A 26,058-nucleotide genomic window follows, 5' to 3' on the forward strand; every position below is an offset into this window, starting at 1 on the left:
ATATAAATACTGTCCTTTTCATTTAAACTAGAAACTAAAAGTAAAAATAAAATGCCGGCTCATGAAAAGATAACCAATATTTCTCTAACTGAAAAGCTTCTGTTTTAGGGTAGGGTAAATTGGAACTAAATTATAACACAGGGGAGGGCAGAGTTTGATGCCCTCATTTCATCTTAGAAGTTACATTCCAGGACAACACTAATCTAGAATAACCCAAACATTTTCTAATGCGTCTATTCAATTACTTAATCCTCAACCAGCCAAGCAATTTCCATTTTATCCACAAAGACATGTTGAGAAGCTATTATGTGTTTCCTTGAAATCAAGGTGAAATATACCTATGACGTTTTCTGAGCAAGCTCTTCATCAAAAACAAAAGAAAGAAAAAAAGACTATGAGGTTAGACTGGCTTTTCTTTCCTTATTGAGACAACAGAAGCAGTAATTGAATTCTGCTTTTCTCTGTCATCTATTAAATTAATCATTTTTATCTGATATTAGGACTATCCCTTATTTATTTTTATTCCAAGCAGAACCAAAAAGAAAAAAGGTATTTTGCTTTCTTTAACATTTTTGCAATGTTTAATTATAAGATTCTGACTCTGTTCTTAGAATTTCATCTACTTTTTAAAAGTTTATTTTTAAAATATGTTTGTCTTTCGAACATTTACTAATTAAAAAAAAATTAAGCTGTGTCCCTAATGCACAGAAAAAGCCTGCTACAAAGACAGTGCTAAGAAATCTCTGTTGAGTGAGTGAACAAATGAGCTCACCAAAAGCTCCATGCTACTGTTTTTCTTGTCTCACCCCCTTTGTCATCATCTGCAATTATTTGTTAGATTCTTTTATCCCTCTTTTTTATTAACTTTTTTTTTTTTTTTTTTTGCCGTATGCGGGCCTCTCACTGTTGTGGCCTCTCCCGTTGCGGAGCACAGGCTCTGGACGCGCAGGCTCAGCGGCCATGGCTCACGGGCCCAGCCGCTCCACGGCATGTGGGATCTTCCCGGATCGGGGCACGAACCCGTGTCCCCTGCATCGGCAGGCAGACTCTCAACCACTGCGCCACCAGGGAAGCCCGTTTATTAACTTTTTGAAGGTGAATTTTCCAAGTCTAGGGATCAACTAATGTCACCCAGCATTTTTTTTATTATCGTGATGAACACAGATAATTCTCCCCATGTCACTTGTATTTCTCCAGTTCTTACTAAATAGCCCAGTAACAAAAATAGAGGGACCCTACTCAGTGTCATTTATAAATTCCAGAATAATAAAGAGTAATCCACTAATTTTACTTAATTGTTGTTAAAAGGGTGATTCTTATTTATCTTAGACTTATATCTATAACATTAAGGATTCCATTTTATTGGAGGGATACCCACTGAAGTATACCTTGAAATTGGTGCTTACTTCTTTTCTCAATTTCTATATGAATACATAAAAATACTGAATTAGAGTAGAACCTGGGCTGCATAGAGTTAAAAAGAAATAATTATTGTGTGACTTACAGAATAAACTTATTTTGATGTAACAGAATAAATGGCAAATTAGAAAGAAGTATTATTGATGGTGTGCAAATAAAAACAAACAAAATTAAAAATTTTTTTCATAATCAATTCATGGAATAAAGGGATGGAGTAAAAACCACATGTCTGAAATTCACTTCATCACATCAATCAAATATATGATATGTTAGTTCTATGTTCACATAGAGACTATGAAATCTATCCTCTTATTTTCTGTCTGGAAAAACACCAAAACGATCCCAAAGACTGAAGCACAAAAACTATTTTTAAAAACCTCCAGTTTGCACAGTTTTTCTCCTTAATTCTTCATCATTCTAGAATGTTCCAGTGGTACTCACCCTCTGGGCTGTACTGCAGATGGCTGAGTAACTATCCTTTGTGCCCTGCAGATGAGCATGTACATTTTGTTTAAGTTTCGGTTGGAGGTGGTCTGCACACTGGCTGATCAAATTGTCGCCTTTAATTTTAAGGTTGTTCAAACGGTCTTCAAAACCAGCAATTTCTTCCATCATTGCCTACAAAAAATGAAACAAGTACTGAGTTCTCATTCCAGTTTTAGTCTTTAAATAATCTATTCATCAAACAGAAAGTTAAAGATTAATCATTTCACTGTTTAAAATGTCTTTAAAAGAGTTTTGCAATTTGTCTTGGTTACCATATCAACAAATGAAAAAAGAAGTATATTTTCAGAGATACCCCAATGGGAAAAGTTAATGAATTTAATGGATTAAGTTACACACGAATAATGAAGTAACCTTTAAGTGATTTCATGAGGCTGATCTCAGTTAGAGATCTGCTCCATGGTATTATTACCAGCAAGAAGGATGTTAATACATTTTTCATCTCTATAAATTATAATTCTGGTATAATTTATATCTAAAATAATCTAATTACAACTTAATCTAATTTACTAATGTCTAATTTATCTAATATGATATCTAATTTATGTAATAATCAAATGTCTAAATTATGTAAGATCTAATTTACATCTAGTAATACTTATATTGATAAAAATAACCTTTATCACTTACCATTTATTAAGCACCTGCTATAGTGAAGGGACTATATATAAGCCCGGATAAATGTGTATTATTACTATTGTTTTACAGATGAGGAGATTGAAGCACAGAGATGTTATAAAACATGTTCAAGGGACTTCCCTGGTGGCACAGTGGTTAAGAATCCACCTGCTAAAGCAGGGGACACAGGTTCGGGCCCTGGTCCGGGAAGTTCCCACATGCCGTGGAGTAACTAAGCCCGTGCGCCACAACTACTGAGCCTGCGCTCTAGAGCCCGTGAGCCACAACTACTGAAGCCCATGTTCCACAACTACTGAAGCCCGTGAGCCACAACTACTGAGGCCCGTGTGCCACAACTACTGAGCCTGCGCTCTAGAGCCCACGAGCCACAACTACTGAAGCCTGTGCACCTAGAGCCTGTGCTCCGCAACAAGAGAAGCCACTTCAATGAGAAGCCCGTGCACCTCAATGAAGAATAGCCCCTGCTCACCACAACTAGAAAAAGCCCGTGCCCAGCAACGAAGACCCAACGCAGCCGAAAAGAAAAGAAAAACCATGTTCAAGGTTTCACAAGTAGTAAATGGCACAGCCCCCAGCTTTGGGCCCGTCTCTGCCCGATTCCAGTTCACACACACCACTATGTCCACCTGTGTTCTCTAGTGAGCTTTCTCACAAGATCACTTAGACAGCAGGAACCAACTTTTTCAAATCAGGTTCTAATTTCCTTACAATGCTAATGACACGTGACATTCCAACACAAAGTTTCCTGGGTTGACACATCAATACATCTAAGGGAAACCAGGTGGTCCTTCAGCAGCCCAGGGTCCACCACTTTTTTTCCAGTGGTGCTGGGTTAACAGTTATTATATACGCCATATTGAAAAGAAACATTTTATCTTCGAGCTGGAATGGAACCACTACTTCATGAGGTTACTGAGGGTATTTTCTCAGTGCCAAATAGACTATATCGTGTAGTTACTTTTCTGTTGGTATTTGCTAAGTAAAATCTTCTCCTATAGGAATCCTGAAGCCCAGAATGGTTAACTGGTCTTCCTAAGACACACTACTAGATATTTACCATGTCACGACTAAAAATCAGTTTCCCATTAAGCTCACCGAAATTGCTCCATAAAATTGTGACTATATGACATCTGTCACCTGGCACATATAATTACTAAAAATACATATTAATAAATATACTAACACCACATATCAGTGCAGTACTTTATGGTTTACAAGATACTTTCACATACATTATCTCCCGTGATGAGGCTGGTGTCATTATCACCCTTAACAGAGGAGAAAAGGAGGCGCAGAGAGGCTAAGTCCCCCCAGTTAGGAAGAAGACAGTCTGGCTAGAACCCAGACTCTTTGACTACTATTTTTGTATCCTATCTTTGGCTCTACTTTTCTAAAATAAAGATAATTTCTCTTTGATAAATTACTCCCTAAAGATTATATTCTGCAATGAAAAACTATTGGCTGGGAAAAATGCTACAATATGTTCAGAAGGTGAATGCCAAGATCCAGCTGTTGTTAGTCACTTAAATATGAAATTGAACTGTTCTCAATTATCAGTCATTCTTGAGACTCAGACCTGATTCTTTAGGTGCAGTCGTCACGACCCAGAGAGGTGCACGCGCGCGCTCACACACACGCGCACGCACATACACACGGCACACCTGCTAAAGCCACCCTGTATTCTTCAGCTCCTTAAAGCTCAGGCATACCTTGTGGCGGGCCAGTTGCTGGGTAACCGTCTCTAGACTGCTTGTCTCCATGAGGTCGGGTGCCACTAACCTTCCTGACATCTGCAGCAGCCACTTTTCCACTTCTTGGAGCTCACCGTTGTAATCTTCGTGGTCTCTGACTTTCACCTCGAGACGGCAAACATGCTCCTGTGAAGCCAGGTGTCCGTTAGAAGTGACTTTCAAGCCAAAAATCTACTCAAAACTTTCATAATTTTAAAAGCCCAGGAAAACTCATAGGGTAGGTAGAGTTACACACATCAGAAACTTACTAGGAACGGAAAAAAAAAGATACAACACGACCCACAAAGTCATTTCGCCATTTAAAACGCCCATCTGAATAAAAGGAAAAATATTGACCCATACCACACCTTAAAATTTTCTGACAGATAAAAAGGAGTCAGGACCCCCTTTGTGGCAAATACATACATTTGTATTGAATTTCTGATCACTCCTTACTTTTCCTGCACTGCAGAGGTTCTGGTAATCACTTTGAAGTTGATCTATTTTGTCCTTTAAAGCAACATCCTGCACCAGCTCCAGGAGGGCTTCCCCTTTTTCTCTCACTGATTTTACTGATGGTTCATGGGACAACACCGTTTGTTGAAGTGACTTGAATTACAAAGAAAAAACAACAAGAGCCAGCTCATCTATGTGATCAAGGCGAATATATACATATACGTTGGCATGTATCTACTTCATGTTTATCTACTTCAAGTTTATCTACTTCAAATAAAGATCTGACATATACTTTAAAAATACTTTAAATACTTTAAAAATACTTTAAAAATAAAGATCTGACATATACTTTAAAAAATACTTTAAAAATAAAGATCTGACATATACTTTAAAAATACTTTAAAAATACTTTAATACTTTAAAAATTAATAAGTATAAAGCAATAAAGAGAGAATGCCTTTTTATGGCTAATACAGTTTTTCAATACAGAGTAAAAGTAAGACGTCAAATAGCCCTTCACATGCGCAGAGAGAAGTATGGAAAAGAATTACATTCGGCTAAATTTAACATGGTTCATATTGCTGGCTTCTAGCTCATTCCTTTCGGCAGAGAAGTAAACCTTAATTCTCTACGAAGGGAGTGAGGTGCTATCTTTTGATTTTGACTCGTGAAATCAATAGCAGCTTGAGCTGGATATGAAGTCTGGGAGACAAATTCCAGTTGCAACGTTGCTATGATGGCCTAAAAGTGCTATTTAAATATATCAAGAACTCAGAGGGAACTAAAAAAGCAGCAGCAGTGTGGTTCTTATGTAACACCTTCAAAGACACACTGTCAGGCTAGGCAGAAGAACCGAGGACAGGAATAGACACACTGGCTGGAGTAGGAAAAAGCTGCTGACAGGAAAAGCCTCGAGGCAAAGCCATCACACTGTAATTCTTAAAGAATATCGCTCAACAATTTGGGTCAAATTTAGAAAACAGACTATTCCATGTATAAGCTTCAATAACCGTTTCACAGATTTGAGCATGTGAAATATTTATATCTACAGCATGTATAGTGATATCCACATCACCATTTATTCTTTCAAAAATTAATTTCTAAGATGTTTAACTACAGTTGGTTAACTAGAATTTATTTTCTTAGAAATACGATGTCTCATTTTGCATCTACCCCAGGTCAGTTTATAGGCCTTCTGTACCAAAAGATGAAGGAAAGACTCTACAAAAAAGATAAAATCTGTAGGTGTGAGATCCTAATGCCAAGAAGGCTTTTCCAGAGGATCCACATACCTGGATCACACGTCAGGATAGACCTCCATTTACTGATACAACCTTTGAATATCAGACAAATACAGTTCCTGAATGGAAAGATAAGTCTGATGTAGTGTTCCCAGCCAAATAAACCTATACCACTCCCCACCAGCAGAATAGGCACATTAGGACTTTTTCTAGCACTCACTAAGGGTGACACAAACCAGGAATCACGTCCCACCAGTTCAGTCCTACATGACATCCTCGTGCATCTGTCAGTTAGTAACAACACACTACCTTGTATTTAGATAGTTGAGCTTTTTTCTCGTATAATTCCATTTTGGGTTCTTCAGGACTGTATAGGATTTCTCGGTACTCTGCTATCCACTGGGTTAGTGCTTTGTATTTATCTGAGAATTCCTTTGTCAAATGAAGGCCTTTTTCCAGAGTCATGTGCTCCTTCCGGACAGTGCTGGTCAGTTCCTTCAACTGTTCCACGTGGTCATGGATCTCTTTTCTTAACGTCTCTGCCTCACCATCTTCCAAGTATGTAAGAGCTCTCTCTCCTTTCTCTCGGGCTGATTTGAGCAAACTCTGGCCTTTCTCCATGTCTTTTAGCAAACCCTGAGAAAGAGTGGGAAGCAAATACAAACAAACAAATGAATAAACAAACAAATAAATGCAAATAACTTAGCATTATTTCTTTCCTTTTAAAGAACAGCCTTTCAAGTCCCATTCTTGAGTCTACTGATTTCTCCTTAAAATATGTTTTTGAAGTTTATAACCAGATTTGGTCTGCCAGCAACCAGGAATCTTCTTTTAAAGTCTTGATCAGCATATAGGTCTTTTAAAGTCTTGATCAGCATATCATTTCCAAATCAGAGACTTAAGGAAGAACTTGATGTTTCTCTTGTCCTTAACAGTGCTCCTATAGATCTGAGTTAAAACTCTATTAACGCACAGTGCCATGAATTTGAGATAATTTTTTTCTTTTAATATTTAGTGTCAAACTGGAACGTAGTTAAGAATTTCGTGCGTAGCCATGTGTAAGACATTGAAATGACTTCACAACACAAATAAATGAAAGTCAGTCTTTGGCTTAAGAGATTATAACTTGGAATTTAGAGTGAAATGATGAGCCACGGATCACCAATCATACTGGGCGGGGATGAACACGCTCCCAATTCTACGCGGGAGACAGGAACAGCTCGTGAAAGAAGAAGGGCTGGGAGACAAACCTGATATTTGCATGCCTACCTCCAATGTCTTCATTTTTTTCCCCATCATCACTTTATCTACTTTATCAATTTTGGCAGCCACATTCTTGAAATTTTTGTGAGTAGAGCTGTACCAATCCGAATAGGAACTTAAAGATAATTCTGATTCCTCCAAACTCTGGATCTCTTCCTCCAGGAATTTTATTTGTTCCTTTGGAAGAAGAAACACAATTGAACAGTGATGAAAGACCTGTGCCAGTGCCTTTCTTGATAAACACGTATTATCTTCACTGGAGGTTAGCAAAAGGAAGAACATCTGGCTTGGGAAGTTTGCTGGCCTATGATGAGCAGGGGTGGCCCACTCACCAGCACCTGGAGGAGAAGGGCTTGGTATCTGGACGTCAGCTGGGTGGCCTGGAAGCCCATTTGGCTGCTCACGTGGCTCTCATCCAGGATCTCCTGTGCTCTGGCTCCCACTTCCTCAACTTCGTCTCTGTACACAGTGATTTCTTCATGCCACTTCTGAAATGACACAGTATTGAGGGAAAGGCTCAATCTCACAGATTCTTGAATAAGACAAATAAATATATCTTCTTACTAGAAAACAATTTCAGTGTATTGTTAGAATATACTTATTCTGTGATATAATTTTGAAAATACTTCACATAAAACCTTCACGAAAATGTAATTCCAGTGACATGATAAAAACTGTACGCTTAATGAGTTTGAGTGCTTTTCTGTCTATATTACATATATTTTTATATCTTTTGTTGTACTTAAGATAAATTTTAAAATAGATGAATAAGGAAAAGAAGTTCCAGAGGCCTAAGGATTATTTTGATCATGTGCACTGACTCTACATAAAAATTAGAATAAAATTAATTTCCAAGTATTATGTCAATGTAGTACCTTAGAGCAATTTCAAATCAGAGCCATAAACAAATTATTGCAACACTAGCATTCATGTATCTTTACCAAGCAAGGTAATAAAGCTTGGGAAGAAAATATAAAATACTTCATTAAACTAGACTGCCTTAGGATTCTAATAAACAACTGCTGACAGAAGAATGCCCCATTATAATGTACATCAAATTTCTTTGCAAGTAGAAAGAGATTTTGCAAAAGCTAAACCTTGGACCAAAAGTTACTAAATATTTTAAGGAAACAAATTATGCAAGGCAACTGCTACTCTGACAAAGATGAGGAATTTACATTAGTTGTACCTTCATCTGATGTAATTGTATCTCCTTGGCTGCCCGGTTAGACTGACGTCCACTTCTGAGACTCACTTTGTCCTCCATTGCTTTTAGCCACTTGTCTACTTGCTGAAACTTTTGTTCCATCAGTCTCAATTTGTTGACTACATTATTGAACTGAGTTCGGGTCTCGGACAGCCTCTGCTGGTAAGCCTGCCAGTCCTGCCGGAGAGACTCTAATGCCCGGTCCTCCGTCTGGGGGATGCCCGATGGTATCACTTCCTCTCTGGTGTGCAGCACTGAATGCAACAGGGCCTGTCCTTCTGTGCAGTGCACCTGGAGCTCCTGTAGGGGAAAGGTATGGCTGCCACACCTCACTTATATTTTACACCCGTGTAGGTGATCATGTCTCACCCAAGCCAACCGTGCCCTTCACGTTGGCTTCAAGAAAACTTCACGTTAGGAAAGAATGCTTTGATTCCGACTTACCCACAAAAAATATGTACCAAAAACTGCATACTGTCTCCCAAGTCAGGAGAAACATTCTGAAATATTTCCAATTAAATTAATCAGAGTGCACACATATACACACAAATACACACACCGAGAGAAATATTTTTCTCAGTCATCTTAGAAGCAATGTCTGAAATTTGGTTTTTCAGCCTACAGGCAAAAAACACTGTGACTAAAGGGTTATTGTTTAATATAATAACCTAGGCTTTTTTTGGCTCCTAATCTGTTTAAAGAGCCTAAAGTTTCTTGCTTTGACATTGAATGGGATCAGTGCTACATGTGTGGCTGAGAAAAGAACAATGGACCTTGTTTTTGCTCAGGAGGGATTCTTTGCCAAAGATGTTCTAGGGAATGCGATGGCAAAGAGAAGTTGGCCCTGGAGGGTACAGGGCATACAAACCTGAAAGGCTGAATTATCACACCTGCCCATCAGGTACTCCTAGGTACAAATACATTTCCCTCCACCAAAGCATAAGTCCCAGAAATTTACCCTACAAATTTAGTAGGAACCAAGTCTTGAAGAGCATAAACTACTTTTTTTTATAGAAAGAAAAACTCATATCCTTAAAGATGTTGGCAAAACGGTATTATACACTTGTGTTACTGGATCTGATCATCTAAAGTTGAAAGGGACCAAGTCAAATCCTACCAAGAATGTTAAAAGTGCCAACATATTTAGTCAGAATACAATATTATTAAAAAATCTTTAATACCAACGAAATTGCTCATATCTGACCACTTTTACCCATAGAAATAGCAATCTTATACGGTTCAGACTATTGGATACATTTGTCCTCAGCTATGATATCACTCCAAAAATGTTGTAATGTGAATGTATTGTAAATGGAAAAGAAGAACAATTTATATGGTAAAATATTAATCAAAATGATGACAAACAGAAATTTTATTCCAAAATTCCTAAAATTTTTTAAAGGTAATTTTGTACAATCTCTTTCCTTAATTCAGGGTTTGGCAAACTTTTTCCATAAAAGGTTGGACAGCAAATATTTTAGGCTTTGTGGGCCACACAATCTGCTGCAAGTACTTAACTGCCTAACCTTGCCCTTGTGGTGCCAAAGCAGCTATAGACGCTACACAGATGAACAGGTGTGGCTGTGTTCCAATAAAACCTCATTTAAAATACGGGTTCTGGGCTACAGTCTACTGATCCTTGCCCTAATTAATCTCCTTTTTAAAAATTAATTAATTAACTTATTTATTTATTTTTGGCTAGGTTGGGTCTTCATTGCTGTGCGCGGGCTTTCTCTAGTGGCGGTGAGCAGTGGCTACTCTTCATTGCGGTGTGTGGGCTTCTCACTGCAGTGGCTTCTCTTGTTGCGGAGCACAGGCTCTAGGCACGTGGGCTCAGTAGTTGCGGCTCGCGGGCTCTAGAGCACAGGCTCAGTAGTTGTGACGCATGGACTAAGTTGCTCCATGGCATGTGGGATCTTCCTGGACCAGGGCTTGAACCCGTGTCCCCTGCATTGGCAGGCGGATTCTTAACCACTGAGCCACCAAGGAAGCCCCTACTTTTCTTAATATATCACCCTTTTCCTTATTTTATAGCAGTTTTCACTATTCTACAAATCAATGCATTAGATAAATTCTTATATATATACCACATTTCAAGTATTTATTCTGAGGGGAAAATACAGTTAAATATTTAAAAAATCTATATGTTCTAAGACTCGAATTAAACCTTCAGTAAATGCAAAATAATCTGTGAACATGTTTCACACTGCTGGCAGACCCCCAGATGACTAAGTGAGCTGTAGGACATCGGGACCCTGAAGTAGTTCTGCTGTGCAGTTGGAATGTCACGTCTCCACCACCAATTTCTGCCTTAGCGTCTCCCCTCCCTTTTTAACATCTGTGGTGACTCAAAATAAGACAGTGTCCATAAGAATTAATACACAGTGAACTGAGAGGTTGGAGTTAGGCTTGGGTTTGGGCTACATTAATACTGACCAAAGTTAAACATTTTCTTCTGAACAGGAGAAACATCTGCTGGTGACAAGTGGCTTCTTGGCCCAGTTCCTACACAGAACTTGGAGAGCTTGGCATTTGCTGGCCAAGAATGTCTGGAGTGAAGGGCTGGGAGGGGTTATAGCCAGAAAACCAAGTCCATTCCATTAAGATAAATTACAACAGCTAAACGTAGCAGACCAGGGTGTGCTACTATTAAGAATAAAATGGATGAGACCCTTAAATAAGCTAATGAAACTATGACTCTTCAACTTCTGCTGTATATTTATTTCATGAATGGACTATTATTTAAATAAGATTTTTCTCCCGTCTCATTTAATCCTTCCTCAGAACAACTCTGTGGAGAAAACTGAGTCAGAGACGTTTACCTCTGCCAAAGTCACCCAGGGTCAGTTCTCACCGTAAGTCAGAGTCCAAACTCCCTAATCCCAACCGTGCACTCCCGCCATTACACAACACTCCCTGAGACCCACTGAAATAGCCAGAAATGTTATATGCCAGCGATGACCATCTCAGTCCCGCTTTTCCACCTTGTGTGAGCTGTAGGTACATCTTGCCCAATCCTGAACCAATTCCAATAAGAGCTGACAGTGTTCAGTAAGTTCTAACACAGAGCTGGTGGGACACAGAGTTGTCTTACTGGCCTTTCTCTGTTCTCTACTCTGTGTGCCTGGTTTCCCCTTCTTGGGAACCCCCTGACCCCTATCTGTCTCTCCAGGTAAGATTAAGGGGCTCTCTCTTTTTTTTTTTTTTTTTTGCGCGTTACATGGGCTTGTGGCCTCTCCCGTTGCGGAGCACAGGCTCCGGACGCGCAGGATCAGCGGCCATGGCTCACGGGCCCAGCCGCTCCGCGGCATGTGGGATCCTCCTGGACCGGGGCACGAACCCGTGTCCCCTGCATCGGCAGGCGGACTCTCAACCACTGCGCCACCAGGGAAGCCCCAGGGGCTCTCTTTGATGCTCCCATAAGATCCCTAATAATAGAGTAGTTCTAGTATTGTCCTTATCACATTGTTAGATAGATCATTACGACCTATCAACAGGTCCACATTTCTTTAGAATGCAAGTTCCTTGCAGGCAAGAATAATATTTTAATCATCTTTACCTGCAGTAGCTAGCCAAGTACAGTGTCTGCACCGCATTAAGTGTTCAGTAAATGTTGAATGAGTCAATGAATAAGTGGGTTAGGACCACTTTCCCCATGAAGTTTGCCATCTCGCCCTGAATCTCAGACTGCTTAGCTGAGCACCAGTGCTTTTTCTAGCTCCTCAAATTCCTTCTTCTGGGTCTCTGTCCCCGGGCCTGTATCCTCAGCAATGTGGGAGATTTGGGTTAAAACCAGATGGCCTAAGATGGTGTCACCAATTTGACTTTGAGAAGTGTCACGTGCTACTGACTCCTGCAGCTGTGTTCCACATCTGATTCAACCCATTAGGGAGGACCAGGCAGGTGGACCAGCCAACACCATACATGAGGCCACGAGCCATTCCTGTCAGAGGCCACCTTAGCAACTCAACCAAGTCCTCAAGTTCCAGCCCTGCTCAGTCTCAACTGACTAGCAAATGATCTCAACTAGCATACACTACTGAGGTCCCCAAACGCTACAGACCAGACCTCACGAGGGTTTCACTTAATATATATCAGCTATTTATAGGATTTCAGGTCACAGTAACTTCCCACTGCTTAAAATAATGATTCCTGGGGCTTCCCTGGTGGCGCAGTGGTTGAGAGTCCGCCTGCTGATGCAGGGGACACGGGTTCGTGCCCCGGTCGGGGAAGATCCCACATGCCGCGGAGCGGCTGGGCCCGTGAGCCATGGCCGCTGAGCCTGCGCGTCCGGAGCCTGTGCTCCGCAACGGGAGAGGCCACAACGGTGAGAGGCCCGCGTACCACAAAAAAAAAAAAAAATTAATAATAATAATAATGATTCCATATTCAGAATGAAAATTCCTTTGTTTTATGATGAAGTAGACTTTACCTGAAGATCCCGCAACGTTGTCTCGTGAGTGTGGGCATCACCTTCAAGAACTGAATATCGGTCAAGCTTTTCTTGCTCTTGTTGCAGCCAAGCTTCAAACACCTTCAAGTCTCTCTGATACTCTTGGTGCAGGCGAACTAGTTTTTCAGACTTGGTTACTGCTTCCTATTATTAGCATGTAAGACGATTAAGATGGGGATACATTTCTACATGCAGTTTCAACGAACTGTAAGAACTCACTTTTGGAATTTTAGAAAAGCATGATTATTAAGTCATTAAAATATGAATGTTTCCTAGAAAAGTAAAACATTAAGATTTAGGCAAAAAATATAAAAAAACGTAATATTAGGAGTAAAAGGGGTCTTAAAGATCACTTTCTTGAATTAACTTCCTGATCTCTGAATTCCTTATGAAATGTAACATGGATATTCCAAAAACTGAATTAACTTTATTTGTCATAAAAATACATTTTTTCTAATGAAGAGAACTGAAATTCTTATATTGTGACTTCAGTGAGGATTTGGACTCACTGTGGATTTAATTTTTCATGTACTTTGTCTAATAAAGTAAGGTGTGCTGAAAGTTCACAAAGAAATAAATAAAGCACGGTATTATAAATATTATTGGCGATTATTTCCGGCTTTAGAAAATTGTCATCAGCAGACATATTAAAGAATTTATGAGTCCTCCTTATGAAGCTGCCCCCAATTTTTCTACAATAGGTACATCTCTAGGACTTTTTAATTGAGAATTATTTTCCTTCAGTAACTTTCATATGCTAACAATAGTTGAGGGTTTTGCCAGTGGGGTATTCAAAGTATTAAAATTCATTTTGCATTTTTTTGTTCTATATGTTTTCACAAGGCTGTCATTGCCCCAGATAAACGAGTCTTTAAATAAGCACAGCTCCAAACACTGCATTTTCAGTGGGTTTGTGTGGAACACGGTGAGCCATACCTTGGTCCGCTCTCTGATGTCTCTGTATCGTTCTTGCAGGTCCTGGAATTCTAACTGGGTGACGTAGTGCTCTGTCATGCCAGCTCCTTTGACTTCAATGGTCTCCAGCAAGCTGCTGTGGCTCAGCACTTCTTCATTTAATAACTAGAGAACATTAAAAAAAAACAAAGGAATTGGTGCATATATAATCATATCAATGGTACTATTAAAATTAGGATATTTTAACTGCATACTTGGCAAGTGATCTCAGGTTATCTATCTGTAGACAGATAGACAGATCACTCTATCCATCCATCTATATCTATATCATCTAGGGTCGGGGGGTGTATTTGATATCTGGCCCAGAACTGTCTCTGAGATTCTCATTCCAGTTGACTTGGAAACCTCAAACTTAATTTGTCCAAAAATGGGCACTTGACCTCTACTCCATTCCCATCCTTCCCCAGCCACCAATAAACCTCCTTCCCCTTCAGTCTTTTTTCAAACAGTAAATGCTACCATTCCCACCCAGCTGGTCAATTCAGACCACTGGAGTCACCCTTTCTCCCTCCATCCATGATGAAATCCTGTTAGTTCTATCTCTTCACTGTATCCTGACATGTGTTCTCCTGTCTCCTGCAAACCCCCAGCCCCCGCCTGCTATCACCTTTCACTTGGACTTTTGCAATATCCTGCTAGGCAGATTCCCTGCCCCGAGTTCCTGCCCAGTCCCTTTGTCCACACTCCACACAGCAGCTTGAGCGATAAAAGATTGTAAGATCCTAAAGGGAATCGTGTCACTCCCCAGCTTAAAACATTGATTATCTTCCCAAAGCCGTCAGGATCAAGTAGAAAATCCACAGGCTAGCATCCTCATGGCAATGCAGGATCTGGTCCCTGGCCCCTCTGCCTGGCAACAGCCATCCATTGATTCTCGGCTCCAGCAACACCCAGCCTTTCTTCTAGCTCCCTTTTATCTGAGTCAGTTCTCTCCCTCCTCAGGGACGTGCTGATTATTCCATCTGAAATGCTCTTTTCCCACCTCCTCCCCAGACTGACTTCTCTGCACTAACTTCCTTAGGGCATCATTTCCGTCTACTATTTCAGAGACGCCTTTCCAGTCTCTCCTCCCCCTCCCCCGACTCCAAGCAGTCCATAATTGCCCTGTCCCAATGACTCTCTCTCATAACATGCAGTGTTTTCTTCAGGGCACTTATCACCAGTTCTAATTATTTGTTTATTCATGCATTCTCGGATGAGTATAGATGTCCCCTCCAGAATACAACCTTTGTCGGTTTTATTTACTTGGAATCGAGCACAATGCCTGCATTTATTGAATAGATGAATCATTAATATAGCAATAGATCATTATAACAATATAATGGGTAGATAATGATGAGTAGATTAATTTTCAGATGCAAACAGTCATGCAAACCCAGAAATGTTAAGTGATTTGCCATAGGTCACGTAAGGCCATTTAGTCATTCAAATAGCTTTTACTCAGCATTTGCTCTGTGTCAGACAGAGAGCCAAATGCATAGGATAAAAAGAAAATTAAGCATCTTTATCCACTGAGGGAGAGAGGTATGTAAGCATATATTCTATAAAACTGATAAAGAGATATGAACAACAGAGAACAGAAGAACTAATTAAGCCTCGGGTGGTGGTGGTATCATAGAAAAGATAGCTTCTGAACTAATTCAGAAAGGTAAGTAGAAGGTTGCCAGGTGCCAGGGCACAGCTAAAGTATTCTGTGAAAAAGGGAAGAGATTCTGCAAAGGCATGGAATCATTGAATTCCATTTAATGTGGTACATTCAGGAAATAGTGAGAAATACAGTAAGACTGGCACAAGGGTGGAAGGAGGGTGGGAGAGCAAGCAAAATGAGGCTGGCAAAGAGATTATTAAAATTCTTACAAACTAGAGGAGGGAGATTGGTACGATACTGTAAACAGTGGAAAGCAACGGAACTCTCAGGCAGGAAGGAGAGACATTCACCTTTATATGAAGATAACGGGAGATGGAGACAAGAGACGAGGTGAGCTGTTGCAGTTTAGGAAAAGGATAGATTAGAGTCAGGAGACATTGCTGAACTGGAATCAGCAAGACCTATTGCCCAATTCAAAGCGGGGTTAAGAAAGAAGGAGGTGGGGAAACGAGGTTCCCAGTTTCGGGTATTCAGTGTGGGGTGACACAAAAGGACTGACACCGAGAATACAGGAGTGTGAAGGATTTGGGGTAGAAGATAATAAGTACTGTTTAGGACACAGTAAGTTTTAGGTAGAACAGGCCATCCATATGGCCTGGAATATGCCCTGGATGAATAAATCAAAGGTTTCCAAAATGTTATGTGTGAATACTAATACCAACAAAAACGAGGTTTAAGAACATACCTCCAGTACCTACCTATCTATCTATCTATCTACCATCAAGCTATCCATCTATCTATTAATCTTTACATGTAGTACTGTACTAATCTAAGCATTATGAAAAACATACAAAAGTACAAATAGAAAAGGATGTGATAGAAAAGAAAGTACTTTTACTTCCGAATGATGAGCCGGCTGAAGATATGAAAAGCTATTACAAGTTGCCAAATTTTAAATATATCATAAAACATGCGTCTGTGAGGTTTTCCTGGAAGAGGACATTTTCACTCACTAACAAAACAGCCACAAACAAAAGTTTGGGTTGAGAAGCCATTAGAAATTATAGTAAAGCCCTCAAATAGAGTTTGCCTACGTGGACAGCCCTAGGATTCAGGTGAGCACATTTCTGTACAACTATGGCTATTCTGAAGCACCTGTCAGAAAACAAATGGAATCCGAAATCCAGGTCCCACCTTGACTTTGCCGAGAGCGGCTGTTTTCTCCCGCACTTCTGCATACTGCCTTTCGGATTCGTTTAGGCTGGCCTCCACACTGTCCATCCAGCTGGAAAACTGTCGAACATCGTCCTGATAACTTGTCCACTTAGAAAGAGCTCCTTCAAGTTGACTGAAAGGTAATTGAAAGGACAGTAATCTACACTGAAGCCATGTACATTCAATCTGTCTGACCTCTATCACTGTGTTGGTTCTGTCTACTCCCCCAGCAGGAAGCCCATAGATAAGGACGGGGGCAGGCTTGAGAGGGGCTGAATGGCTGTGGCTTATCAAATCCGAGCCTGGGTCCCTGGCAAGCACAGCCTTGAGAAGCAAGGGTCAGTGAAGTCCAGGCCAACGGGTGGAGAAGAGGGACTGGATATAAAACCTGGAGTCAGGTTTTATATATATATATATAGTCAGGTAACCAGGTCACACAAGACACTGGGAGAGGCCTGAAGACAAAACCAGGAGAGATGCCCTGAGCGAGGCTTTTCAGAGCCAAGACTCAGGGCAGAAAGAGAAGCAATATTTAACTCCGTGAAGTTGAGCAGGACATCCAGAGGAGAGAAAAAAAAAGTCATAAAAGAAGGACGGAAGAACCGAACAAGAACAGCATAGTCCCTATCTCGCATGAGATTTAAAAATCAGAAAATCACAAATGATATAGGCTAACATTTCCTGAATTGGTCTAATTATTAAAACCTGATGATTTCTCTTCCTGATCAATTAAGCACTTCCTTCTCTCAATACAGATGTTACATGTTTAACTCCGTTCATCATGTGTGTCTAACTTTACTAACAGGCTTGAACTCTTCTGTAGCAGACACTCTGCGCTCCACCCACCCCCCGACCAGACCCCTGCACTACACTGCCAACCGGTCCTCCAAAGGCCAACTCCTTGCCCTCTTGGCCTGAGGCCATCCTTTGGTCCCTGGTGCCCTCTCAGCTTGAGGGCACTGTAGGCAAGAAATGCCAGGGATTGTCGTCCCCTGGAGGCAATCCTCGACTGCCTGCCTGACTCATGGCAGTTTGTTTACAAACATTCCAGCTCCCCTGCTCTCCATGGGTAATTCCCAGACACGCTCTATCTACACTGGCTCCCAGCAACGCCTGCTGGGAGTAAGCTCCAGCTGCCCATGTTACTGGCTGCCCTCCCTCTCTCACGTGTTGTTCTCACCACCTACTGGTGTTTTCTGGGGCTACTTCCCAAGTAAACTGATTGGTTTTAACTAATATATGTTCACATGATTAGACATGTATTTATCTTTGACTTTTTAAGCAGTGAACATCAACACTAAGAAACATGTAGTTATCTGAAAACACAGACATAGGACTGCAGCTCAACCTAAATGAAAGATCGCACCTGCCGGTTTCTTTTGTTCCAAGAAGAAAAGAGAAAAGGAGGGAAGGAGGGAGGGAAGCAGGAAGGAAGAAAGGGAGGCAAAAATAACGGAGCAGGGCGATAGAGAGAGAGAAAGAGATTGGGGCCCGGGGGCAGAGAGAGAGAAAGGGAGAACCCCGGGACAGTCTGTTACTGAGCTATCCTGTAGATCTTTTTTTTTTTTTTTTATCCTCATTAGTGGGGTATAATTGCTTTACAATGGTGTGTTAGTTTCTGCTTTATAACAAAGTGAATCAGTTATACATATACCTATGTTCCCATATCTCTTCCCTCTTGCATCTCCCTCCCTCCCACCCTCCCTATCCCACCCCTCCAGGCGGTCACAAAGCCCCGAGCTGATCTCCCTGTGCTATGCGGCTGCTTCCCTGTAGATGTTTTAGCAATGACTTCCCAGCAGCCTTTCAGCTTCACTAACCTTTTACAACGAATCACTGCAGACAAAAGGGACGCCCACATATCCTTCACACTCTGCACCTGCTGCTGAACGGCAGGAATGCCTTCCGGAGACGTATTCTGAAGGACAGACTCCCCTCTGGTCACTATCATTTTCATCTGGATCTCTTTTTCCTGTTTCACTGATAATAGAGCCTGTAAAAGCAGGTACAGAAGTCCTTTGTCATTTGCTTATTTAACATTTCTAGCTTTAAATATTTCAGAGTCCCTGTGGATAGCAGATGATCTGCAGTTGGGTTGAGCCCCGGTGCTCTCAGGCTTACCAGGCGGAGGACGGGAGAGTCACTTGCTGGTGGTGCCAGTAACCAGGCACCAGCCTGAGTGGCCTTGGCCTTTCAGGTCATTATTATTCTCTGAATAATCCCTAATTTCCACTGAAGTTTCATTTTACTGTTTGTTAATAAGAGAAAAATAGATGACTATAGGATTCCTGAATTCTCAAAGGTCACTGGATGAAGAGCTCTATAAAGGTTAAGGTCTCTCACACAACAAACTGAAAGAAATAGCTTAATTCATATTATATATTAATTTATATATTTCAAGTTCTTCACAAGCACTCTTCTTTTTCTATATAAGAAGGATCTTTGAATTCAAAGTTATAAAACTGGTGTTTATCACCTGAAAGGTAAAGTTTCATCTCTCTCTCTCATCTGGACCTTGCAACCTCTCCAGATTCAGTTTCGGCCAGTCACGGCCATCGGCTTCTGCTGCAGCAGGAAAGAACTGCTAGTAACGACTCACATACCACGCTGTCGGCTTTCTTCAGCTTTTGCTCTTTTGGTCCCACTCTGAAATCTCCGCTGAGGTATCAGGCTTTCTGAGAAACCTGCCTCAACTCTCAACCCGATGCCCCTTGCCCAGCTCCGCGCCTCTGTGTGTCCATAGCGCCGTAATTATTATTACTGTCTTCTGTGTTTCAGCCTCCAGCCTCAGACAATGAAATCCTTGAGGGCAATGACCGTATTTTATTCATTTTTGAATCTTTGGTATCAAGGCACAATGCCAGTCTCCCAGAAGACACCCAGTGTATAAATGACAGGTGAATGAATGCAGAATGATTGCTTTATCACAAACGTAAACTAACACAGAACTAATATCTTGTGATGGGAGAAGAACGGACTAACTGAGACAGGCAGGCAAGTGAGTTGAACAAGATGGGAAAGGTTTTGCCCGATAAAATGTTTCAACCAAGTATTTCTCAGAATAAATGTGCCTGTGATGTAATTTGAAACTAGCCTCTTAACTGGCTATATCAAGCAAGTAACCATTTTGGGGTTGTTATTTTTTATTAAAAATGTTTTTTTTTTTAAATTTTATTTTTTTTTGGCCACGCCATGCGGCTTGCAGGACCTTATTCCCCCAACCAGGGATTGAACCCACGCCCTCAGCAGTGAAAGCACAGAGTCCTAACCACTGGACTGCCAGGAAATGTCCTTATTTTATTTTAATTTTTGTAAAGTATTTATGACTGAGTATATCTGAGCTCAATCGATTCAGGAGTGCTTAGGCAAAGCCTCCCTATGCAAACAGGATCATATCCACGGAGCATTCTTGGATTTCTCATGGACACAGTGTGACATTATCATATCAGACAGAGACTCGAGAACTTTTGAGAAAAACAAATTCTGTAAATGAGAGACATTTCTGGTAAAAGGCACACCTCAAGCTTGAGCATCCTGCTGTCTAGCACGCTCTTGTCAGAGGTCGGGTGGCAGTAAGAGTCCAGCATGTGGACCGCATCTGTCATCCAGTCCTGCAGGTCTTTAATCCCGAGGGAGAACTGATTGTGTTCTGCAACAATTCTGTCCAGTCTTGACACTTTCTCCTGGAAATGACAGAAATCGTTTTCCAGCGGTCCCTTCCACAGAGACTCCACACCCTGAAGCTACTCAGATTGTAAAGCTAACCCTTTGTTCCAAATAACTGCCATCAGCCATAGGTCCATAGGCTCACAGATACGACGCAAGGCTGTATGAATCTATGAGATGTGAAATAGCTTTCTAAGAAGAGTAGAAATATGAGAATAATTGGATCAAGAAGCAGAAAGATTACAATGACAGTTTAGTGTCCCTCAGCTTACTCGCTACTCTTCTTTACGACAATTGGGATATTTTTCAGAAATTTCATTAATGTCTTCCTCACACCTTGTCTGGGAAGCCCACTGAAGTAATTTCTGCTCTCACATGATCACATTTGGTTCAACTGATACCACATACCCACATGACCTACATTGTAGCCAGTTCTAAAAAAATAATTGTCTGAGATTCTGTAATATCCCTAAATTGGGACCGTAAATGTGGTTTTAGTTATTAAAGCTTCTATCCAACAGTGAAGATTTTATGAACATAACTGTCAGCTCTTAAAGCCTTTGAGTATCTATTGATTTTTTGGTATCTAAAGAAATACAAAGGAATAGAAAGATGGCCTTAATTTATTCTAATTTCAGATATGTGCCAGATTTTCTAAAGACAAAAAAAGTAAAAAACATTGGTGTAACCACAGACTCTTTTACTCCAGCACCTATACTATTTGGCTGTCTCAATGATGTTTTATTGGGGATAAAAACAGCAGGCCAGGAGTGAGCCCACACTAAAACAGGCAAAGCCAAGTTACAGCAGGTTCCCTACATTCTCAGATCTGAAATACAAAAGGGAAATATAGGGAACAAATGTTACAAGGCCATAAAGCTCAGGGTAGGCCGCCCAACAAAGTTCACGATGGGTCTGCTGAATGCTCTAAGTGAGGTCACTGTGGGATTCCATTTACTTTTTTTCTAAGCTGTTAGAAAAGCGCTTTAATCAGTTATAGGAATCATTGTCAATTCTGAGCTCTGCTCTAGAATCTGAGCTGAAACTCTCAATCAATACATCTTTGACTACTATGCAATGAATATAAAGAATTGAGACAAATGGAAAACACGATCCCCCACTCACTCTATGTAGCCCACGAAGTAAATTTAAACTGCTCTGAATTCCTGTTTTCCTAAAGTAATTTAATCTGCGTTATCTTTAGACACAATACTCTGAATTCTGCCTTATGTTTATGCTTTGAGTCTTCCAGATAAAAGCTCTGGGGAACATACCTCTTCAGGATTAAAGGGAATATTTTGTGCAATCATAGAGATGGGAAGTCTCTTCGATGTGTGAAACCTCCTTTGCTCTTTTCAGACAAGCATGTTGAGATGATGCAGCACAAATGTCTGGCTGGGCTTGCAAGGCTAGGGAGAGCACTTACACGCCTCGGCCCTGCCCCGGCGCCCCACGCTCACACACAGCACGCGGCAGGCGTTACCTTTGTGAAATTGCTTAGAGCTAGATACTGAGAAGACAGCTGTGACGCTCGGTGCGTAAAGCTCCTGCTGGCCGCGTGGCCCTCCCACAGCTGCTGAGCTTTCTCTTTCAGCCTGTGGAGCTGAGGCTCGTAGCAGTTTATTTCCTCAAGGACAGACTGAAAAGCACAAGCAAGTCGCTATTAAGAGGCTGGGGAAGAGCACATCGCAGACAAAGCTTCGGCCCCGTGACCGAGGAAACAAACACGGGCGAGCGATAGGTGTGTCCCGAAGGCGCGGTATTATTTCCAAGCTACGCACAGCGTGGACTACAGGACGGGACGAATCACACCTCCAAGGATAGCTGGAAGACAGGACATCTGAAACTGGGGACGGGTGCACTCTAGCTCAGGACGGCAAAATCTAACTCCAGGGCGCTCGCGTGCCTCTGATCTGAATGCATGGTAGCTGGGGGCGGGGGGCTGAGGGGCTGATCACCTGCAGCTTCTGCTGTTCCCGCCTCTTGGCCGGCAGATCGTACAGGCGATTGCTACTTTCATGCACCATCTTCTCGGTTTTACTCAGCCAGTCCTGTACAGGCTCAGCACTGACTTCAAAGTCCTTCATCTGGATCTTCAGATTCTATGAGGTTTTGGATAGTGTTAGGGACCAAAAAAAAAACCAAAAACAAACGTTAATAGCAAGTCCAGAGTCTTCACTTGGCATTCAAAGCCCACCCCAACCTGACCTCCCCACCCATCTCCCCTTCTTTTCCTGTCCCCAATGTCTGGAACTTTCTATCCTTCACCTTGGTACCAGGCTAATTTGTGAACAACCCTTTAGAGGTTTTTAAGTTCTACTTTTTAATAAATGAATGTTTCCCTCATTATCCAGCCCACCTCAGAGTTCATACACGCCCCCTTCTCAGCCTCTGTCACATTTGTTGTTTACACCAGTCACTGCATCCTTTATCATGGACTGGGCTGAATTGTGAGTTTTCATCTCATGCCAGCGAGCCTGCCTGCAAGTAGATTACGAACTCCAAGAGGGGAGGGCTGTGTCTGACACTTCCTGGGACACATCATGATGGTCACCTTGCAGGAATATAAATAAGTCCTCACAAACATTTTGTTGATTTTGATTAATGGTGAAACAAGAAATAGCATATGGTTGATATGCTTATTATGTTTTTAATAAACAATTTGCTTATTCTGATTTATAAAGATACAAGAAACAAGAAATAGTATTGTGTGTCCACTACATAAGAATGCTGTCACCACTTTCACTGATAATTTGTAGCCGTCATATGTATTTGATAAAGTTTTATATGGTACCATTTCACCTTAGCCAAGGTGTTTATATCTACACTCTATTATTTATAAAAACGCTAGATTGAAGTGAATTTGAAATTTGTTACCATGTGAACCCGCTAAAGGATTTTAAATTTAAATTTAAATCAGAGCTTTGCGTAGAATTGTCAAAGAGCAAATCCACAAAGGTTAGCTTAAAAATCTATGTGGCAAGAACTGCAGGAGCCTGGGAGAATGGCTCAAGGTTCCATACGTATCCGATCTGGTGCCTACAATGTGGGGACAGTCATGCTGCCACAGTCCCCTCTTAGGGAGATGGTAGCTGGGAATGCTTTGGAAAATTAAAAGTGCTTCACAAATGTAAGATACCAGGATAACTCCTGGAGTATTCTACTAAAATTTAAGCTTCATGAGGGCGGGAGTTCTATTCTGTTTTATTCTTTGCTGTATCTCCAGAGCTTGAAATAGTCCTTGGCAAATGGAAGACGTTCAACAAATATTTGTTGAATAATTAAATAAATTTATAAATTCAAGGTGTTTCCATTTTCCTGCCACTGGAGTCTCATGGGGCCACTAAAGGAAAAACTGGGGACCATGATCAGGAATTAGCGCTACAAAGACACGGGACTGAGCAGTAGGGGCTCAGAGATCTCATGTAAAGAGTTTGGGTTCCTCATCCAAGGAGTGAAGTCAGAGGGCCTGAGCAAAGGGCCTGGGGCACAGGAATAAAGACAGCTTGATACTAAGTCAAACAATTCCTAATGTTCCTCATATGCTTCCTATCCTTGGGGTGCATAGGCCTCCCACCAAATGTTCCCTCTGCATAATCATTCCTTCACAATGGCTTCAGTGACCACCTACAAAGCCTTAAAGCCTTCCATTTACAGAACTGTATTCATACAACACTTCAGGTCAGAGTGCCTGGGTCTACACCTTGGCTTCAACACTTACTAGCTGTGAGAACTTGGTAGATTATTTAAGCACCTTTTGCCTTAATTTCCTCAACCACAAAATAGAAATAAGAAGAGTCTCTACCTCAGAGAATGGTTATGAGGATTAAACACATTAATGTATGTTAAGTGTCTTCAACAGTGACTGGTAAATATTCACTCACTGTTTTGACAGCTCTACCCTCTCTCTTGAACTCTGAACTCACCTTTACTGCTACTTTCCTGGCCATTACCTGCTGAGTATATTGCAGGCCCATAAAATTTAACATATATTACATTGAATTAACTTTTCTATCCCTTCCCAAACTACTTTCTCTGTCATATTCATGTCTCAGTTCATGGCATCACCATTCATGCCATCTTCTGAACTAGAAACCAAAGACTTAAACTTAACTTCTCCTTCCCTGGGCCCCTCATTGAATTCTTTACCAAATCCTGTTATGTTTTCTTTTAGAGATAAAGCTCCATCCCTTATCATTTCTTGAATTCAGGCTCTTGTCTCTCTCTCATCTGGACCATTATGAAAAGCTTTCCCTGGTTTTCCGGCTACTTATTATTCGCCATTTTGGTCTACACTGGAGCCAGAGAGTTGACATGTTTATCTCCAGCTTAAAGATCAGTAGGTTCCTCACTCAGCCTTTCTCAACCCTAGCATTAAGCCCTAGTATCCTAAAGTATCCATTGTATGTAATGAATTAATCTCTCTTCTATGTACCTAGAATGGTATGGGTTACGTTCCAACCTTGTGAAAACTGAGAAAATAAATCCTGTTCTGGGGTTCCGATAAGGAATTCTGGCCAAGAGTCAAGGTCAAATTGCTTAGTATGCAAGACATCCCACTATCTGGTCCTAATCGTCAACCCCAGTCTTATCTTTGTTGCTTTTCCCACAAAATCTTACGTGAATGTCAAACCCCTCAAAGTCCCCCATTCATAGTTGACACTCATGACACCCTGGCCCTGCACATCCAATTATGGCCTGCATTAATTATGGCCATAATTAAATTAAGGCTCTATTCTGCTAGGAAGTGTTGTTTTAAAAGGGAAAAGAATACTCTCCGTGCCTCACAGTTTTACTCTAAGAGAAGAGTTGGCACACAAAACAGACGATCACAAGAAAAATATAATTGCACTGTGGCAGAAATTATGTTATGATTATAATAAATTCAATTTACGTTGTCTCTGCATAAAATAAAATAACCATTGTCTCTTTGCATACTGAGCTCCAAAAACCTACTACCTGATACGTGCATTAGTTACACCACCTCAGCCATAGCATTGCCTTACGTGGATATTTCTGTTCAATTCTCTTAGGACAACTTCTTAAATTGAGGGATTTCAAATGAAAAAATAAGTGATATTGCCTAAAAGTAAGATCAGTTGTTCCTGGTGGGATGGTGCATGGGCAAGCCTGTGATAACTGCCCCCACCACGCAAGAAGCTATCAAATTCCTCAGTGAGGTTCACACTGCAACGCTGAGCTGTTTTTTAGAGTCATTCAGTTATCTATTAATATTCAGAGAGGGATGACCAAAATCATGAACAAGGGTATTTGGAGGTATGGAATACAATACGCTGTATTGTAACTACAATGGCAACAACTACAACAAACAGCACGGAACACGACCACGTGGTTGGCTACAGTATACCTCTAGGGCAGATACTTTCTGGTGGAGATTTGAATGAAAGTGTTTCCAATCTTCTTTTGCAGTTGCAATTTTAGCCTGGATGCCACTAGCTTTCTCTTTGGTCAATAGAGTACTCAAAAGTTCTCCTTTAGAAAGCATCATGTTTAGCTTGTGCTGTCCATTTTCACTTTCCGACAAAAATTCCTATAAAGAAAAAGGTAAGAGATTAGGCATAATAAAATGCTTTATCCATTGAATTTACTACTTATTTCTCAATATAACCAAAGAAAAGAAATAAACAATTTTTGTTGTATATATTAAATGACTAAGGTTCTCTTACCCTATTTGTACAATG

The 26,058-nt window shown here is 40.9% G+C and overlaps 1 protein-coding gene across 16 annotated transcripts in view; it reads right to left on the reverse strand.

Annotated features, from left to right (window-relative positions):
• SYNE1 (spectrin repeat containing nuclear envelope protein 1) overlaps positions 1 to 26,058 on the reverse strand; it is a 465,530-nt gene that overhangs the window by 207,918 nt on the left and 231,554 nt on the right. For 15 of the 16 annotated variants that reach the window (XM_079939340.1, XM_079939347.1, XM_079939346.1 and 12 more), the window contains 15 exons: positions 25,725 to 25,907; positions 22,315 to 22,458; positions 21,840 to 21,995; positions 20,209 to 20,373; positions 18,511 to 18,683; positions 16,670 to 16,823; positions 13,849 to 13,992; positions 12,892 to 13,056; positions 8,442 to 8,759; positions 7,585 to 7,740; positions 7,259 to 7,429; positions 6,299 to 6,625; positions 4,749 to 4,901; positions 4,272 to 4,439; positions 1,861 to 2,037 (listed from right to left, as the gene is read on the reverse strand). In XM_079939340.1, the coding sequence (XP_079795466.1) occupies positions 1,861 to 2,037; positions 4,272 to 4,439; positions 4,749 to 4,901; positions 6,299 to 6,625; positions 7,259 to 7,429; positions 7,585 to 7,740; positions 8,442 to 8,759; positions 12,892 to 13,056; positions 13,849 to 13,992; positions 16,670 to 16,823; positions 18,511 to 18,683; positions 20,209 to 20,373; positions 21,840 to 21,995; positions 22,315 to 22,458; positions 25,725 to 25,907 (2,754 nt within the window). The remainder of the gene's footprint in view (positions 1 to 1,860; positions 2,038 to 4,271; positions 4,440 to 4,748; positions 4,902 to 6,298; positions 6,626 to 7,258; positions 7,430 to 7,584; positions 7,741 to 8,441; positions 8,760 to 12,891; positions 13,057 to 13,848; positions 13,993 to 16,669; positions 16,824 to 18,510; positions 18,684 to 20,208; positions 20,374 to 21,839; positions 21,996 to 22,314; positions 22,459 to 25,724; positions 25,908 to 26,058) is intronic. The other variant, XM_079939333.1, reaches the window with a different exon arrangement.

This window comes from Stenella coeruleoalba (genome assembly GCF_951394435.1).
Source record: "Stenella coeruleoalba genome assembly, chromosome: 12".
Taxonomy (NCBI): domain Eukaryota; kingdom Metazoa; phylum Chordata; class Mammalia; order Artiodactyla; family Delphinidae; genus Stenella; species Stenella coeruleoalba.